The 20,029-nt window shown below is 40.3% G+C and overlaps 1 protein-coding gene across 4 annotated transcripts in view; it reads right to left on the bottom strand.

Moving 5' to 3' along the window:
* The window catches only part of LOC114656266 (ephrin type-B receptor 2), a 482,289-nt gene that overhangs the window by 241,431 nt on the left and 220,829 nt on the right, over positions 1–20,029 (bottom strand). For all 4 annotated transcript variants that reach the window (XM_028807771.2, XM_051931087.1, XM_028807772.2 and 1 more), the window contains exon 2: positions 5,653–5,717. In XM_028807771.2, coding sequence (XP_028663604.1) covers positions 5,653–5,717 — 65 coding nt within the window. The remainder of the gene's footprint in view (positions 1–5,652; positions 5,718–20,029) is intronic.

The raw sequence follows: 20,029 nt of genomic DNA, 5'->3' as shown, positions 1-20,029 counted from the left end.
TAAGCATTTAAATTGAGGAAGCAGATTCTCCTTCCTTATTTATTGATTGATTGACTGATTGATTTTACTATTAAAGTTTTACTCTGTTGGCCTAGCTGTCTTTCTCATGGGTGGGAGTTGATTTATTTCGTACCTGGTTTTGTAAAACTTGACTTGCTTGTATGGAATGTCATTTGATTTTATTAAATTGAACAAAATGTTTAAAAAAAGAAGTGCTTTTGCATTTTATGCAAACACATCTAACAAATTGTAAAAAGGTTTTTTCCAATTCTGCCTGTTTTACTGGACATTTTTATTAAGGTGTTTTTGCAAAGAAAGCAGGCAATATTTCTTTATTATAATGCCTTAAGAGAGTAAAGCATCAAGCGTAATCAAGTAGGGTATTTTAACTGCATATCCCACCTTGCACTTCATACTGCCTTGGAAAGCAAGCAGTTAATCTGTCATTTATATGGTATAGTGCCCTTCATAGTGGCGGAATTATGGTGCAGTGACTAGTGCTGCAGCCCCAGAGTTGTGCACTCATTTGAATGGCTTGTCATTGTCTGAGTGGAGTTGCCATGTTCTCCCCCTGATTATAATAGTTTCCCCTCCAGCATAGCAAAGACACTTACGTGGTTTAAATTTAAGATTTTTAATTGGTTGAGTGTGAATGTGGTTGTAAAAGTGGGCTTACCAACATACAGGCACCCCTAACTGGGTTGGTTCCCACCTTGTGTCCAATGCTTTTGGGTTTGATACTGATGCCCAATGACCCTGAACCAAATAAACACTGTAGAAAATGCATAGATCCTTCATAGCAAGCACAACGTCAAAAAGTAATGCAGATCAATCTTACTTTAATAATAAGCACGCTGGCATAATGTTTTAGAAAGCAAGCTCTTAATTGTGTTTATAGAATACCTTTCATCTCTTCAGGAGAACTATAAGCCAATTCCACATTATTCTTTCATTTATATTGTTTTCTCACATAGCAAAGCCCTTTAGAAACAAGTATTTAAATATTTTGCATCGTGGCGCCTTTCATTGTTAGTACTGTCCAAATTTGCTTTGGCAGCACAAGCACTAAACTCCTATTTCCACACGATTTCTGGGAGGACAAAATGTCAAAAGCAATCAAGAGGTTCACTTTCATTGCACTTATGTGATCAATTATTCTGTCTTTTATAAACGTAATTACTTAGACCACTGTGCAGAGATCTGTTTTCACTTTGACAAGACAGAGTCTCTTTCTGTTGATCAGTGTCAAAAAAGCCAAATTAAATTCACTGTGATTAAATGTTGTATAACAATAAAATGTGAAAACTTCCAAATGAATGAATAATTTTAATAGGCATTGTACATATTGCCAGTATTGCTCTGAAATAACTTAAGTGACCTACAAAGAAAGCAGTTCATTTATTTAATAAATTCAAGGATGTTAAAAGGAAGAAGGCAGTGCATATTAACTTTAGATCAATTGTTATAATACGCATATCATAGTTTGGAATGCAAACAATTACATAAAATATGCTTGTGGATTCCAATGTACTTTGGAAAATAGTAAGTCAATATTGCATTGTATACAGCATCATTTATAATCAGCATTATGTGACAGCAATCAAGTAATTACAGTTTTTATTGTATTTGTATTTAATAGCTCACATTGCAGTACTTTTCAAACAAACCAGTTTATTTTATTTTATAGTACCTAGCATTACCCGGGTACATTTGTAGAATCATTTGTGGACAGAAAGCAAAGCTTTTACGTGTGTTCAAAAGGATCATGTTGTTAGTACTAGCTGTCCCATCTATCATGCACACTGCCACTCCATCAATGCCTCATAAATCGAGAATTTGTTCTTTTTGGGTTCGACTGGATTCTAGAATTATGGTTAACTCCTTACTGGGTTGTAATGCTTAATGCTGTCACGTGTGACTCGTCCTCTTAGTTCAAGGTGGACAGTTTGTACTGCTTAAATTACGAAGAAAAGCTGTCAAAGCAGTTAAACAACATCCCTTTGATTCTCCTTTGTGTTGCTCTGCACTTCCAATCTCAATCAAGCCTCACCCAACACCTCCCTGCAAAAGCGCACGATATATTATAGTAGATAGAAGCAGCAGGTGGCGTTGTCTGGGTAAGTAATGTTAAACTCTGTTCATTATGTCTGCTAGTCTGGTTTCAGTCTGTTCAGATGGTTCGCTTGGTCTGAGCCTGCAGGTGGCAATGGTGTTCAAATTGTAGCACACAGAAAAAAAAAAAACTGCCCCCCCGCCCCCCAGGTCCAAATTTTGGGTTGCAAAGTAGTCTGGCTTGTTCGTATGGCCCTTGAGAGCAACTATGCAAACTATAGCCCAGACTGGTCAAAGGGTGGAGGATTGCATAGGGAACATGCAGACAGACAGAAATTCTATTTTATATTTATAGTGTCTTTTATACCGCACACTGTCTCTCCAAGTGTTAACTATTCCTTAGTTTATTTTAATATTGTGTTACTAAACACTACATCAAAGTTCTTTGGAATTACAAAGTGAGATTTTTACACAGTGCCTTATATGCAAAACTATCTATTGATGAAGTTTGCCACGGGAGTAACCATTCATTTTCATTTTGGGGTAGCAAGAACCAGTAGCCAACAACATTTGCATTCTACATTTGTACAACTTGTGCTAATTTGTTTAAAGACATTATAGAAAACATTTTATTTTCACTCTTATCACTGGCAATCAGCAAGTCTTGCCAGCCAATTTGCTACCTTTTTTTTTTTTATTGGACGGCTGTTATAAAACATTCTGTAACTGAACGGAACACGATACAAGAAAAGAATGAATAAAATTTAAAATTTTAGTTGGAGTAAAGCTCTACTCTCAACCGCTCAACAACTCCATCCATGAACTCCATATTCTGCTCAAATGACAATGCTCTAAAAACTGGAGATGGGTATCGCTGCAGCCAGAAGCCGAATATCGAGTATGAGGGGCAATGTCGAGTGTGAGGGACTACAGTGTCGAGTAGGAGTGACTTTATTGTCATACCATCCACACACAGTGTTACAGCACACAGTGGCAAAGAATGACGTTCCCCAGGACCTTGGTGCAACATTTACACAATCAAATAGAACATATACAGTATAACATAAAAGACAGGGGAAGTGCAGGACAAGTAAGAAACTGTACTATACTAAAGCTATACCACACTATACTGTACATATTGAATAATTAATTAAATAATGAACAGATTGAATAATTTGAGATAATATAGATTAATGATAACAACATCTAACAATAAGACACGATAATAACAGATGTTTGAGTATGGCATATCATTCGGATCAACTACTAGAAGCAGATCTAAGGGAAGGTGAATGGTCCAGACAGCCAAGGAGTAGAAGCTTTGGCAGAACCTGGCTCAAATGGTTTAAATACCACGATAGCTTCTACCAGATGGAAGTAGGACAAAGAGACTGTGGGAAGGGTGGGAGTAATCCTTCATAATGCCACAGGCTTTGCGAGTACACTTTTGATAACATTGTGCTCAATGGAGGATATCGAGGTGCTGTGCGCACTGTCCATTGTATTACCTTACAGTCAGAAACACTGCAGTTCTGCTTTCACAAGGTAAGGTTTGGATTAACTCGAATGTCTTGATACTATATGCTAGACTTAACTTTACTGTCCGATGTAATTGGTAATATCCAAGCTTGGCCTTTGTAAAATCTAGTTGGTGGTGGGGGGGGGGGGTAGTTTGTTATATTAAAGATGTTGGTGTGGATCTTGGTGTAGGCTGGCTGCTCTTGGTCTAGGTCTATGTTTTGGGAACATGGCTTAACTCTTCTTGCAGTGTATCCTGTCAATTCTGTTTAAATTATACATTTAAATTGTATCTTTTCCCTATTATATATAGATAGCACAAGCTGTGAAAGCTTCAGAGTATTCATGACAAACTTTTATTTTGACAACTTCATGTGTGACAAACTGTTATTTTGAAAACTTCATCCCATCCAACGAGTATCTCCCCTCCTACTTGACATTCGACTCCTGGCTGCAGAGATACATACTTGAGAAAATGAGCCAAACTACACCATGCACATTATAAACCAATCACAGGCAGAGAATCCACACTAGTGGTCCAGTAAAGAGAAACATGCAAGAACTAAATCAAAGTTCACATGACACACCAACACTGCACTAAGTGAACACAGTGAGCTACAAATGCAAGTACTACAAGTATAGCTGCTAAGCAAAATTCTCTATAAGAAGGGTTGTTAACTTCAGATTATCCTCTGTTTATTTCCTGGTATCTTTTTAGTTTGGTAAGTGAAGAAACCTATAGCTAAATGAAAACGCCCACCTGTAGGCTACCACAGCACATGTGTGATCATGCCCTATGATGGACTGCCACCCTGTCCAGAACTGGTTCATGCCTCATACATGATGTTATCAGAATAGACTTCCCCTTGTGAACTTTAACTGGGTTTAGCTGGTTTGAGAACTGATTGTCTTCACTTCCTGCAGCATATTTTATGCCGATTTTTAGGTAAAAGTGAGCGCTGGAACCTGACTAACTGGTAGTTTCCCAGAGCTTCTCGGTTTCAAGCAAGGAATCCACAGGATATAATCTTTGTCAATTAATTACAGCAAATGTAAGTGACTGAAATTTTCTTCCTTACCTGTATCATAGATGTAAAGCAAACTATTGTGGTTCTAATAGTTTTATTTCACATTGGGCAGAATCCCCCTTTGTTAACCTTTTAAAGTTAACATTTTTGGTGCAATACATAAGTTTGCACAAAAAATGAACAAAACCAAACAACTGAAATGAGGAGTTAAAAATGGCGTGTGATGTAGCAGAGCTTTGAGTGCTGACTTCTCAACTGCATGAAGACACACACTGTAACCCATCCAGCTGCCACCATAACTGAGTTGAGGTGTCCTCAGGTAGGCATGTGTTCCACATACAGAACAGACTAGTAGATGACAGCATTATGTTTGGGAGTGGAGTACTACCTGAAGGTGTCAGGGATCTGCCTGCACTTGGTTCGTCTTGAAATATATGGAGCAGATATGAAGCAAGCCACAAACTCTCAAAGAAAACTCTGTCAGGTGCTAGTTCAAAAATGGCATGAATAATCAGTAAAGTAGAAAAACTACTTTACAGTATTATGCATTATACAGATCTACTGTATAGTTAAATAATTTGTTGTAGCTATGCTGCAGAAGTTCAATGCAGAACAAAGTGGCACAATCTGTGCCAAATGTCCATTTTGTTGCATTCATTTGAAGGAAAGTAGGATGAACAGGTGCTGCAGAACTTAATGTTAGGATCACAAACAAAATGACACTAGATATCAAAATACAGGGAGATCATTGTGTATTAAGTAGGCAACCATGACAGGGAGGACTAATAGTAAGAAGCAAGAGAATAAACAACTATGTGCCCAAAATGCCTCACCCTCTTACCCTCCCAGAAACTCTGAACACTCTCTCACCCTCCACAGATTGCATTTCATTCTCATTATCTCTGGGCTACTCTTCCCTAGTTGAGGACACCATCCCTCCTCTTCTTGTCAGGTTTTCTGACTTTGGCAGAGAGCAGGCAGATTATACAGAATACCAGACCGAGGCTCACTTCAGGTTTCAGGATCCCTCAAAAAATAATCATCTTTAACTCACCCCAGATGAAGGGTACACTGTCCAACCCAGCTCTGCCGTTGCTGTTGTAGAATCCATCAGCATTTCTGAAAGAAGAGAAAGAGAAAAGGAGAGTGGGCCAGTTAGACTTCTCTGTGAACCATCAGCAGTAGTTGCTCTGATTTGGACGCACCTAAAATGTGTCACCATTACAAACTACAATCCCTAGTCCTCTCCCTCCCCAACTGGCATCATCATGTTTGTCTGTCCATCCACCTGAAACAACTCAGTTCTCATTGGCCTGAGGTGCTACACATATTCTACCAGTAAATTTGTTCATTCAGATATCTCACATACAGCACACTGTCCAACTTTTTTTTAAAATTAAAAATCACCAGTGAATTTTTAAAATCATGTGTTTTAAACCTGAGGAACATTCAATGTGACCTCAATTACTGATTAATTTACTGTTTGTTTCAGCTTTGCCTTAATATAATAATAATAATAATAATAAAAGTTATTAAAACGCTGGCAGAGCCGTGCAACCATGAAGTCAGTGTCACCTACTTGTGCACTGATGAGCGGATGTCAACAAAGATTTTAACTCTCTATCAGGTACGTCTCTTTAAAAAAAATATATACAGTATATGCTTAGGAAATACGAATGACAATTACCAATAGACCCTCCATGACAAATCACTAAAATCAACACATCAACTGATGCAATTCTTTCATCACCTGAGTTGGAATCTGCTGTCTAAAAGCTATTGAGCCATGACAAGCTGAAAAATATTACTAAACGCATGCATTTGACATACTTTACTAATACATGTGATTATCACTGTTATTTTTTTAACCTGACTCATTATTACAGAAAGTAGAGGAACAGTGAAAATGCCTCTTATGGCTTGCAACACCCCAGAAAGACAGAGATTCGGCACAGGAACCATGTCATTTATCCATCGACTTTCTGAACCCACTTCAGGCTGGAGGGGAGTTAGAGCCTATCCTGGCAGCATCGGGCACAAGCTTCAGAACAACCCAGGACAGGGTGGCATTCCACCATAAGGCACACTCACTGTAACACAGACTTACAATTTCTTTTTTAGGGGTATTTAGAGCTTCAAAATAACATTCAAATGTCCATCGATATTTAAAACCAAAACTACTTACATAAACATAAAACCTTAACAAGTTTCATAACTGCTAAATGACCATAACAAGGTAACAAAGTGCAGCACAAAGCAGTATGATGTGGAAAAGACTTTGAGAAATGTTTTCTCTTTATGTCAACCCTGTATTGCAAGCCTGTGATCAAATCTATCTTCTATATAGCGCCTTTCAAAGAAAAAATCATACCCAGGTAAAGAAAGCAAAGAAGAATACAGTACAGATTATTAAATAGTGCCTATTTTCAGCTAAACAATGTTGAGCTGTTAAAACCTAAAATCACCAATGGTCACATATTCCGGTGCTCTGGTTAGTGGCCACAGGACTCTCTCTCAGTCTTTGACTTACAATGCAGCCAAAGGAATTTAAAAAGTCATTTAATGCTGCAACCCAGATGACCCCAGAGTTTCCTACTGCTGACATATCTCGAATATTCAGCGCTTTCAGGTCTGAAGGAAAGCAAAGGCTCCGCTGGGGATTTTGGTTTCAGCATCAAGCTTGCCAGTTTGCTGTCATGAGTGTTGTGCATACTAATAAGGTGCAGGAGGGAATAAAATATATGAAGATTGATTACAAGCAGGTTCAAACTACTCAAGGAGCCTAAAATGTGGTGATACGGATACTGGACACACACAGGTACCCAGTTTTGGACTCTTGGGTGAGTCTTGTGTACCATACATTCATATTTATGTGCATGTGGGTTTTAATCCCAAAACCCAAAGATGTGCATGTTGGGTTAACTGGCGATTCTAAATGATCTCCTTGTGAGTGTGAGATAGGAGGTCCCTAGAGTAACACTGGACAACAAAGGATTTTAAAAGTTCTGATGTTATATCCATCCATCCATCCATCCATTATCCAACCTGCTATATCCTAACTACAGGGTCACGGGGGTCTGCTGGAGCCAATCCCAGCCAACACAGGGCACAAGGCAGGAAACAAACCCCAGGCTGGGCGCCAGCCCACCTCAGTCGGATGTTATATATTATCTGAAATTGGAAAAAATCAAGTTCTCACTTAGAGGATCTGTACAAAACTTTTTCAAAATTTGGCAGGATCTAATCAATAACATTTTAGAATAAACCTTTAAATGGAGGAAGTGGATTCTCTCCCATCTTTTTTATTCTGTTTTATTTATAATCTGCTGGTGTAGCTCTCTTTCTCATGGGTGGGGGTTGATTTGTTCTGTTCTGTGTATTGTATTGTATTGACCCCCTTCCTTTTGACACCCACTGCACGCCCAACCTACCTGGAAAGGGGTTTCTCTTTGAACTGCCTTTCCCAAGGATTCTTCCATTTTTTCCCTACAAGGGTTTTTTTGGGAGTTTTTCCTTGTCTTCTTAGAGAGTCAAGGCTGGGGGGATGTCGAGAGACAGGGCCTGTTAAAGCCCATTGCGGCACTTCTTGTGTGATTTTGGGCTATACAAAAATAAATTGTATTGTATTTGTTTCGAACCTAGTTTTGTTAAACTCGACTTGCTTGTATGGAATGTTATTTGATTTTAATAAAATCAATAAAAAGTTTTGTATCTGTAAAGTTTTTGGTGATTATAATAAACAACGTCAACCTGAACACAAATATCATTTCAGATTGACGGTTACATGTAGGAATTTGGAGAAATCGGATATTAACCTTTCTTGAATTTAATGCGTTTAATCCCTTGATGATGCTGCATTCTTTTAAATCAGCTAAAAAAGCTTTACAGCTAATTTTCGTTTGTACTCGGCATCTCATGGTTCTCATTTCACTGTCTAACAGTAGCTGGCCAGTACAGATGGCCTCCTCTTGCCTTGATGCAGCCTTTCCATCATTGCCATGTCCTGGTGGAACCTTTCACATGTTTGTCAGTCACTGCACCAAGATTAGCAGGGAAGAAGTCCAAGTGTGAATGCAGAACATGAATCTTCAGCGACATGTTGTCCTTTTATATGTTTGAAGCTTGTTTTCAACCAGTTGAATGTAGTTTGGTGCTCTGGAGTTGCCAAGAAAATCCTTGAATGCCTTCCATGTGATTTCCTCCAATCCCAGCAGCATATCTTCAAACCACTCGTCATTGGTGGAGTGTCAGATTTGTGGATCAAGAGAAATCCCTTCTTTAATCTTGGTATCAGTTATTTGTGGAAACATCTGTCTTAAATATCAAAATTCTTCATCTCCCTTATCTATTCAAAAAGTGGTTTATGAGCCTGGCCTGGAGAGGCCTCTTCTTTTTAATGTAGTGAGACTCATTAGCACATGACAGGAAACTTTAAAGGTGACTTGTGTGATCAGCAGGACAAGGTCCCTAAGATACACCTACAAGTGTTCAGAAGGCAAATTCTTTGTTGTCCAGTGTTATTTGACCACACTGGCTTTGTCAATGCTACAGAACCAACTTTTAAAACTCGGTCACTGATTACAAAACTGAGAACACCACCCTTCCCTGACTGCATGTTGCCCCTGCTTACCCTGTCCCATTAGACATTTGTGATCTTTGATGGTGGCCTTTGCACTCCTGGTGACCACTCACTCCTCTTTGCCCTGTACCACTGCTGCTTGTCTTACTGTCCCCAAGCCTCACTCCAGGTCACCACTTGTTCCCCTTTGTCATGTGATCTCTTCATGGTCTAAAAGCCCCCTCACTCTCTCTCTGCTAATAAGCAGTGGTTCTTCCATTAGTCATTTAGGCTCACAATATTCACACATGGGCGGCACGGTGGCGCAGTGGGTAGCGCTGCTGCCTCGCAGTTGGAAGATCTCGGGACCTGGGTTCACTTCCCGAGTCCTTCCTGCGTGGAGTTTGCATGTTCTCCCCGTGTCTGCGTGTGTTTCCTCCGGGCGCTCTGGTTTCCTCCCACAGTCCTAAGACATGCAGGTTAGGTGGTTTGGTGATTCTAAATTGGCCCTAGAGTGTGCTTGGTGTTTGTGTGTGTCCTGCGGTGGGTTGGCACCCTGCCCGGGATTGGTTCCTGCCTTGTGCCCTGTGTTAGCTGGGATTGGCTCCAGCAGGCCCCCGTGACCCTGTGTTCGGATTCAGCGGGTTGGAAAATGGATGGATGGATATTCACACATTCCCTCATCTCCTACCTTTATTCTGTCGTGTTTTCCCTAACTGCTCTGACACTTCTGGTGCCGTGTCATTCATACACTTTTACTGTCTATAGACACAAATTAATTTTCTATTTATTTAATTGCAACAATACCTGGTTGTCTAATGCTTCTCTGTCATCACCTTACTCCATGTATTGATTGCCATACCATAGAAAACTGAAATTCACTGATACACAGAATTCTATTGAATTGATAGTATAGTGAACATACAACCTGCCTTACTTAGCATTGTAGCCCAATCTCAGAAAAGGACTTTTTTTTTTTTGCAGGTAAATAAATGGAGGGCCCAAGCAAATAATGCCAGATATTTTCTCAGGGGATGAACAAACATGCAAGTCATTCTTTAAAACGGAAGAAGTGTGATTAGTTACAAAGAGTGAGACGGTGGGTGGTGAAGACCGCACATCACCTAACTCAGCAGTTCCACAGAGGAATTGCCAGGAGCAATTGCCTCCCTTCTATGGGGTTTTCATTCATATCATTTTATTCTTTATTTAATTCAAACGTTACTGACATCTCCAAGATTAGTCAGTTAGTCAGTTGTCAGGTAAACGCAGCCTCCTTCTTAAATTCCTTTTGGCTGAGGAATACAGGAAGTTCATGATAGCATCTTCTCCACCCACCACCACCAACACCACCACCAGCATACCCACACACTCACACACACACACACACAGAACCCCTGTCACATTCCAGGAAGATGTCTTGTGTAATAATATGAGCTGTTTGAAGGTCAGCCCTTTACTCATCCCTCCACTGGGCCGCAGGCTAGCAAGTCACTGGTGATTAGTGCTTGGGTGCAAATTTGTCAGAGTTGAAAAAAGAATAATTACTGAAACTGACGAAAATTAATTTATGCTAGTGAAACATAAAGAACTACAGTTCTAAAATACATTACAAAAAAAAATAAAGACAGACCTGTTAATAATAATAATAATAAGTCTTTACATTTATATAGTGTTTTCTCACTAGTCAGTGTTTTACACAGGGAGAGGGGAGCCACTTCAACCACCACTAATGTGCAGTACCCACATAGATAATGTGACGGCAGCCATTATTGCACCAGAACACTCACCACTCAATAGCTGTTAGGTGGTGAAGTGGTGAGGGAGAGAGCCAAGTAGAGACAGGGGATGGCTAGGGGTCCACAATGACTAGGCCATGGTGGGCAATTTGACCTGGACATTGGGATACACCCTGCTCTTTATGAAGGCTGCCCGGGGATCTTTAATGACCACAGAGAGTCAGGAGCTTGGTTTTATGTCTTATCCGAAGGATGGTACCATTTTTACAGCAGAGTGTCACCGTAACTACACCGGTGAGATCCACACACAGATCACAGAATAAGTGCCTCCTGCTGCCCTCACCAACACATCTTCCAGCAGCAACCCACACATTTTTCTAGATGGCCTCCCATCCAAGTACTGGCCAGGCCCAAACATGTTTAGCATCAAATGGATGACCTCTTCTAAAGTGCAGGAGTTATGGCTGCTGGTACTTCTTATGTTTTCTAAATAGTTATTTCTTTCAGTTCTTCTAGAAGGCATCATGTGTTTTACTACTTTTGGTGGTTCATCTAGAGCAGGGGTTCTTAACCTCTTAACCGCCCTCTGCCGGATATATCCGGCATCGTAGTGTTACTGCTGACGCCTTACTGCCGGAATTATCCGGCACATTTGCCCTATGGTTATGTGAATGCCTGGCGCGTAGTATAACTGACAGTTTGGCCTGGGTATTATTACTACATTGTATTTCGACAACTCTGCGGTTGTATTGGCTGGTCACATGCTGTGATTCGAAAGTGAAAGCTGTAAATATGGCGAAACGTAAGCTGACTTCAAGTGAGGTTTTGCAGGCAATTTTGGACAATAATTCTGATCATGATTGTAGCAGTTCTGAAGAAGATTTTAGCGACAATGATGATCAGCAACGTGCGCTGCATGATACTGTGAATGACGACGCATCGGATGATGGCGATGAGTGGGTGTATCCCCAGCATCTCAACTGGACTGCTGCCCGTTATCTGTGCCAGAAAAGAAAGATCCAAACCGTGACCGCTTGTTCAAGCTACGTCCTTTGATTGACCATTTATTTGAAACATTTCAGCAGGTATTTCAGCAGGTAAATACTGCTTGAATAAATGTAAAGTAAAAAAACAAAAATTGTTCAGATTTCACCCAGCATGGAGAATATTTAGGGAGTTGGTGGTTAAAGGGTTAACAGGGGGTATCCATACCTCTTGGGGGTATGGGAACCAAATGCTGGGGTGGGGGTATAGGACTCGATCTCTGGGTACTGGTATTTATTTTATTTAATGTATTAATATATATTTGGGTAGTATGTGAATGGAACGCAATAGAATCTTCAAGAACATTCGACATTTCCTGCAAATGCTTGTATTTAATTTTACATGTGTCTGTTTACTACAACTTTAATTTTAAATTTAATACGTTTTATAATTTTAATATTTAAATTTAATGAATGTATTTTTACTGAACAAGCATGTATTTACTCGTTTACTGGCAATGTACGTATCTCGAAGACTCTAGAAGCGAGTTCTGCATTGTATATAAAGGCGGCGACTGCACGTCACCATTTATTCTGGAAACTAATATAAGGAATGGTAATTATTATTTCGACAGTTAAGTAAAGGGGGTATGGGACCATATTGGACAATTCATTGGGGTCTGGAGTCATCAAAAGGTTAAGAACCCCTGATCTACAGGAAGCGAAACTTTTCTGTTTTGGCAACACATTTGTTTGTTTTCAACGTTAAAAAATACAGCCTGACACTGATCACATTGCTGAGGTACCTTTGCTAAGTAGTGGTCTTCAAAGAAACATTGATCTAAGGATGTAAAAACAATGTTTTCATATGCTAACATGTTTAGACAATTTGATTATCTTTTTGATTGTCTCTGTGCATTTCTGTCTCTTTGGCATTCTTGCACTCTTTACCCTGGACTTTGTCTTAAATGCTTATGAGCCATCGTGTTTGCCTGCTGCTCAATGAAAGCATCTTGTCTTCTTATTCTCAACTGCTCTTCACCATTTAATCACCCTAACCCTATACCTAACCTTGTACTCATGATTACGTCTCACCTTCTGCAGTCTGCTTGATGGTCAGCAGATGTTGCGGCTTTTCTTTATCTTTCTGCCTTTATGGTGGGTATCATTTGGTTTTCAATCAATCTGGCACGAACACACAACAACAGGTCACTTTGCCATCTTTGATTTATGTTTAATAGACACAATTTTTATACTTGATTACGAATTTTGAACACGTATGTACCATGAACTAAGGGGTTATCCAAAGATAGGTTTGCAGGGACAGTGCTTTCATTATGATAAACTTTTCTGTCCACCAGTAAATTGGGCACCAGGTTGCTGCTACCTAAAATGTTTTGAATTTCCAGAACATACTAGGGCTATATATATAGGATTACTTTCTGCTTATCTTTGTGCTTATATCTATAGTCATTGTTGTCCTTTGCCACTTAATTGTCTTCTGTGATTTGCCTGATGATCAGCAGATGTCTCCTCTCTTTTTTTTCTTTCTGCTATTGTGGTGGGTATCATTTGGTTTTTTGATCAATTTGCCATAAACATACAGGCACAGGTCACAGGTTGCTGCTATCCATATATATTTTTTTTAATTTCCAGAACATATCAGGCTATACACAGGATTACTTTTTGCTTGTGCGAGTACTTTATTGCCTTGTTTTCATATTCTTTCCTGCGCTTTGCTACTTAATCATTTTCTGTGATTTGCTTGATGCTCGGCAAATGTTGCATTTCTTTCTGCCGTTATGGTGAGTACTATTTGAATTTCCAGATCATATCAGGCCATATTCTTTCAATTAAGCTCAAAATCAAGGTTCTAGCCCTATCAGTTTGAGAGTAATTGCATAACAGATGGATAGACCTTGGCATTTTATATATATACTAGCTGTGTAAGCCTGTGCTGTACAAAGCCCGGGGTCCTAGAAACTATTGAAATCTTCAGAAAAAAAAATTGAAATGTAGAGATGTCAGGTAAGTGAAAGGAACTACTCTGGGCATCTCATCGCTTGTGCATTAATAGCGGGAGAAAAAGTAAATGGAATACCATTTTGCCGATGTTAGCGGCTAAGCAACTTTGTCTTTCTTCTGAGGTTTTGTTTTGCCAACGTGCTGGCCTCGCTTGTGTTATTAGCGTCTAAACAAGTTGTCTGTTTCCTTGGAGGCGGAGCCCTTACCCCAACTTCACCTCTCACTTCTGGGCCGGACAGACAGACACACACACTTCCACGCATGGACGTTTATATATAAGATACTGTATACACACACAGTATACAGTATTTTATATATATATATATATATATAGAGAGAGAGAGAGAGAGAGATTTGAGTATTCATTTTACCCATTATTTTTAAACCAAGTACTAAATAAATTATAAATTAGATTGAATGTTCCTGTATGTGAATGTTATAAGGTTTAGCAGACTACTTCTTACTACATTCAGAAAGACTTAAACTTGTGTCATGCACCCTATGCCTATACAGTACTTAATAAAGAATGACATAATTAATTTTTGCTCAGCCCATGACCTTGAATTAGACTAAGCAGGTTTCAGAACGTCATGTAATTCTTGCTAATATTAGTTACATTTTGCAAGAGTTGTCTTTGCTCAAATTATCCTTTTTACATATAGGATGTGGTTATCCATGTATCTGTACCCCCTTAGTTCAATTCAGGGTTTTGGGGGTAACAGCATATCATAGTAACACAGGAAGCAAGCTGAGAACCATCACTAGACGGGGTGCTAGTCCATTATAGGGCACATTCATATTGCACCTATTTAGTTAACTAACAAATCCTTTTCATCTCTGGAATGAAAGCCCACACAGACTCAGGGAGAATGTGCAAACTATGAGCCATCAGTGACCAGGTTGATATTTGAAACCAGTAGCTGTATGTCACCAGTGCTCACCAATGTGCTGCCTTTATTACATTTTCTCTTTTGTTCAGACTGAGAACTCATTATGCCTTTATTTTTTCTTTAAATGTCTGTGCATATCTGCTGGGTTTCTCTGTTTATGATGGCACGTTGAGCTGTGCTGGAGAGCCATTTGTCTGCAGGCTTGACTTTATTGGAGCTGAATGGCTGACAAAGCCGAATCGGTTAATTACTATGCTGCCTAAAAAGGTATTGCTAAAAATAAACAGCCTTTATGCTCCTCTGTCTCACTCGTGCTCTCTAATTCATAATTTTATAGGCACCAATTTGAGAGTTAGGTGTTTTCTTTCTGCTGAATGATTTCTAACCGCTGGATTTGCCGACTTTGAGGTGTAATGTCAGGATAATTAGCTTTGGATTTGCCGTTTAAACAACTGTCAAGAAGTACATCCTGCCTTACAGAATAAACGATGGCGGCCTCACTCCTAGAACCTGTCTGCCAAGGCTTCTTGGTGCGGCGCCAGAGGACTCCGTTCCATGTGGAGCAGGACGAGTGTTAACGGTGCCAGATGGACTGTCATGTGCACTCACAGGCACAGGGCACAAAGGAGCCCTCACTGGAGGCGCCTCTGTCAAAAGGATGCCCACTCTCTAAAGGGAGTGGGTTAAGCTGCTCGCCCCAGACTGTCTGTCGTCTGTCTCTTCTCTGGAATTGCACCAGCACTTTTTTCCATCATATTCAAACACTCAACAGCAGCCAAAACCAATATAAGGTGAACAGATTTGTTTTATTAACCCACAACTGATGACAAAGAGTCCTAGTGAGAAATATTGACGTGATTAGCTCTATAGCACTGCCATCACTGAGAGCTGGGCTATCCAAATCATCGAAGCTCCAGCACTTCTTATTCTAACTTATGTATGGTGGGATTTGTTTCCCAGTTTGTGAGGTTTCACTAGGAAGAAAAGAGTGCCAGTAATAACCTACAAGAAAAAAGAGAACACAATCATACAATTACTAAGAGAAGAGCACCGCCAAAGTGTGGAGTGATAGATTCATTTAAGGGGTGCTCCATAAGTAATACATTAATGGGTAGAGATTCATTAGACAGATCATGGGATACTAGTAAGATGGATGAACTCTCCAGGTGTCAACCAAGTACTCCTTTGGAGGACATTTGAGTTTTTAATGGTATTTTATGGAGGGCAAATCCCCCTTATTAATGTGGGCTCAGGGTTACCTGTGACTTACAAGATGGAGTTCTATACGGACTTTCAGAAGTGAGACCAAGGGCTGTCCATGAAGTAGTCTATACATCCATTGTGTGGGGAGTAGGGAGGTAAATGGGGGTAACTGATGGTGAGGAAGACAGACTGGGGTTAAAGATAGAGAAAAACAGTGAGATGGGAGGAAGTGGAGGGCATGATACAGAGTGGTACTTGAAGATGAGCAAACAGGCAAGGCATCCGTCTAGGCAGAAAGAGTTTTATACCCATGCTGGTAGTCCTGGAGTGGCAGCAGTTGCTATTTTATATTTGCTTTGGTACTTTGTGATTCTCCTTATGTTCATCCTTCTCATGTGCTCGTTTTGTGGTAACCTCATCACGATTGTATACTTTGAACTGCTTGGCAACATTCCGGGTGAAGCAAGGTTGCCACAAGAGTGCCCCTTGCAGATACAGCGGGTTCAATCCCAGTATAGTGTACATGCTGTCACGCATGCACGTCAGAGGATCTCCTCACGGGTTTGATGGAGAGATGTAATAACAAGAGAGGGCGCTGTCGCTAACATTGTCTTCTAATTCTCTCTGTACGGCACCAACAAAACTGTCCAGAGGGGGCACTTAGCCAAGCCTCTTATGATTCCCCGACTATAAGAACCATGGCTGCCCAGAAGGAGGTGTCTTTTTGGCAAGATGGAGCTCCTGAGTCTCCACAAAATCACCTTTCAATTTTGCCATCACAAATGCCGTTTTATCTCCATCTTCTATTTTTGTGGTTTACTCTCATATTATAAGTATATATATACAGTACAACAACTACAGCTGGAACATCTGTGGTGATTTAAAAGCCATGAAGGCACTGCTACTGAGAATGTTGCTCAGATAGACCAAGAACTGTGAATGGGCCAGCAGAGCTAAAGAGTTTCATCACATTATAAAGTACTGGCCACTCCATAAGCATCTGGTTTAAGGGCACAAAGGGTGGCACACAAAGTACATGTCAACCCAACAAAGATGTTTTTGCCTCCTTTTCATATACAGCTTGGACCAATGAAACATTTTGTTAAAGCAATGAACAATGAAGGTGAAGAATTATATTTAGATGGATGTTTCCATGAATAACTGATGCCAAAATTACGGAAGGCAAATCTGTTGGTCTGCAAATCAGACACATCAATGATCAGCTAATGGAGTAGCAGCAAATCACATGGAAGATACTCAAGGAAGTTGTTGAGAATTTTCTTGACAACTCCAGAACACCAAACTACATTCAACTGGTTGACAACAAGCATCAAGCATACAAAACCATGAAGTGCATTCACTTTCTGCATTCATACTTGGGCTTCTCCACGGCTAATCTTGGTGCAGTCAGAGACAAACATGCTGAAAGGTTTCACCAGGACATTGCAACAACTGAATTAGGGCAAATGGAATCCATTAATGCTGTTGGATTACTGTTGGACAGTAAAACAAGAAGCATCAAATGAAACACAATTCACTAGCAAAACATTTTTAGCTCTGTTGAACTAATGCAATGCATCAGCATCATTAAGCGATTAAACACATTAAATGTAGTACAAGTTCATTTGACGTTCCATCCAATTCCTATGTGATACAGTCAATCTAAAATTATATTTGTGTTCAGCTTAAAGCTCTCTATCAGAATCATGAAAATATTTTCAAGAAGCAAAATTTTAACAAAAATGTGTTGTCCAGTGTAACAACCAGCAAGTTATGGAGTGCCTCCTTTTCATGGATCAGTTCCTAAATTGCATACTGTTCATGCAGAATAGGCCTTGATCCCTTGTGATCTTTGATACAATTAAACGCATTCTGAAAACAGAGCTACATTCAATATTGCTACTTCAGTCTTCCAAGGAATACACAGGTTTTGAATTTTAGCTAAGTCATGTCTATGAGGAGTCTGCACATTCATCGTGCTCCTGCATGCGTTTTCTTCAGGTACTTCAGTTTTCCTACTTTATCCAAAAGACACGCAGTTCAGAGTCACTGGCAACCTGTGCATCAATGTGAGTGAGAGTGCCATGCTATGGACTGGCAACATTTCCAGAGCTGGCACCTCTGCCAGGGTAAGATTTGATCCCTTAGGAGTTTAGACAAAGCAGATTCTGAGAACGAATGATGGATTACTGGTGTCATAGACTATTAAAGGCACTATATGCTTTAAAGGTTGATTAAACATTTTAAGATACCGTTAATTTTGGATGATTCTTATGACGCCAGTAGATACATTACACCGAAATCTAATCTAGCTCAGCATTTACAGGAATGGAATACAAGGATATGGAGGAATGGCACCACTTAGTGTCCCCTGTCTATATGTCGCTACCCCCCCCCCCCCCCCACTGCTGACTGAGGCACCGCGGCTTAACGGACGTCTGAGCTAGTGCTCACATCGAGTGTCTGATTGATACAGTCACATTAGATCAAGGGCTTTGGCTGGCCTTTTGCATTTATTTATCTTTGCAGAGATGTCCTCGGCCACCGGCAGCTGAAGTGAAACAATTCGTCATCTGTCATCACGTCCCGGTACCTCATTACATAAGGCAGAGCCGCACGCGGAGGTCAGGAAGCCAAACGCGCCGAACTCCATGTAGCAGCACTAGCACTCTGTAAAAAGACTCTTGAACGATCCTTTTATTATTTCAGTGTCTCTCGCCAAAGGCTTTATCGCAAGACAAGCAGGCAGAGGCTTAAATAACACAAAGTGTGCTTTTATCTTGCAGCGTGTACCAATAGAGCACTTCAGATGCATCGTGACAGCAACTGAAAGTCACTTCTCCTGCGCCTAAAATAGAGGCTGACGTTGTAGTGTGGCATTTTCACACCGAGAGTCAAGCTGAGGACGCACCACCTCCTTGGCCTTTGAACAAATGATACATCTTAAGCCTGTGGATTTGGTGAACTTTCATTTTCTTGTATCTGCTTTGCTTTTTTCCTGTTGTTGTGGATGTCAAATTAGTCTTTTCTATGTTCCTTGACTATGGGAGATATGCAAGTAAGAATTTCATTGTACTACTTGGCAATGCATTTGAACGTGAGCTGATCTACTGCACCTCCTGTGTTCTGCTTTATTCTTTTACTGCTAATTAATTCTACCTTCACCTGCTTCACTGCTATTCATCTCAATCTGTGAATGCCAAGTTATTGTTATCAACATATGAACGTGTATTGTATGTACGGTGGATTCAGAAAGCATTCAAAAACCTTCACTTTCTGCACTTTATTGTGCTGTAGATTTACTTTTAAATTGATGAATGTTCCATTTTTGCCCATCACGCTACACTCAATACCTTATAATAATAAAGTGAAAACATGTTTTTCAGAAAGGTTTACAAATTTTTTAAAAATCAAAAACTGAAATCTCTCATTCATATAAGTATTCAGACCCTTAATTCAGAACTTTGTAAAAGCCCCTTGGCAGCAATCACCCCTTCAAGGCTTCTTGGGAAAGTTACTACAAGTTTTGCGCACCTAGACGTTGGCAGTTTATCCCATTCTAGCAGAAGCTCCGTTAGACTGGATGGCAAACATCTGTAAACTGCAATCTACTGCTGTCTACACAGATGTTCTTTGGAGTTTAGGTCAGGACTTATGGCTGGGCCACTCAAGGACAGTCAGAGACTTAAACCAAAGCCGCGCCAATGTTGTCATGACTGTGTGCTTCAGGTCATTGTCCTGCTGAAAGGTGAACCGTCGCCCCAGCCTGAGGTCATATGCACTCTGGAGCAGGTCTTCTTCAAGACCTTCTCTGCATTTGGCTGCATTTGTCCTTCCCACAGTTCTGATCTCTCTTCCTGTCACTGCCGCCGAGGAGCTCCCCATAGCTTGATGCAGCCACCTCCGTGCTTCATCATAGGGATGATATCAGGCAGGTGATGAGCAATACCGGGTCTTCACCAGATATACAGTAGTGCTTGGAGTTCTGGCCAAAGAGTTTGATTTGTTTCTCATCAGACTAGAAAATCTTTTC

This window comes from Erpetoichthys calabaricus, chromosome 8 (assembly GCF_900747795.2).
Source record: "Erpetoichthys calabaricus chromosome 8, fErpCal1.3, whole genome shotgun sequence".
In the NCBI taxonomy this organism is placed as follows: Eukaryota; Metazoa; Chordata; class Cladistia; order Polypteriformes; family Polypteridae; genus Erpetoichthys; species Erpetoichthys calabaricus.
This window is presented reverse-complemented; position numbering and strand designations above follow the sequence as displayed.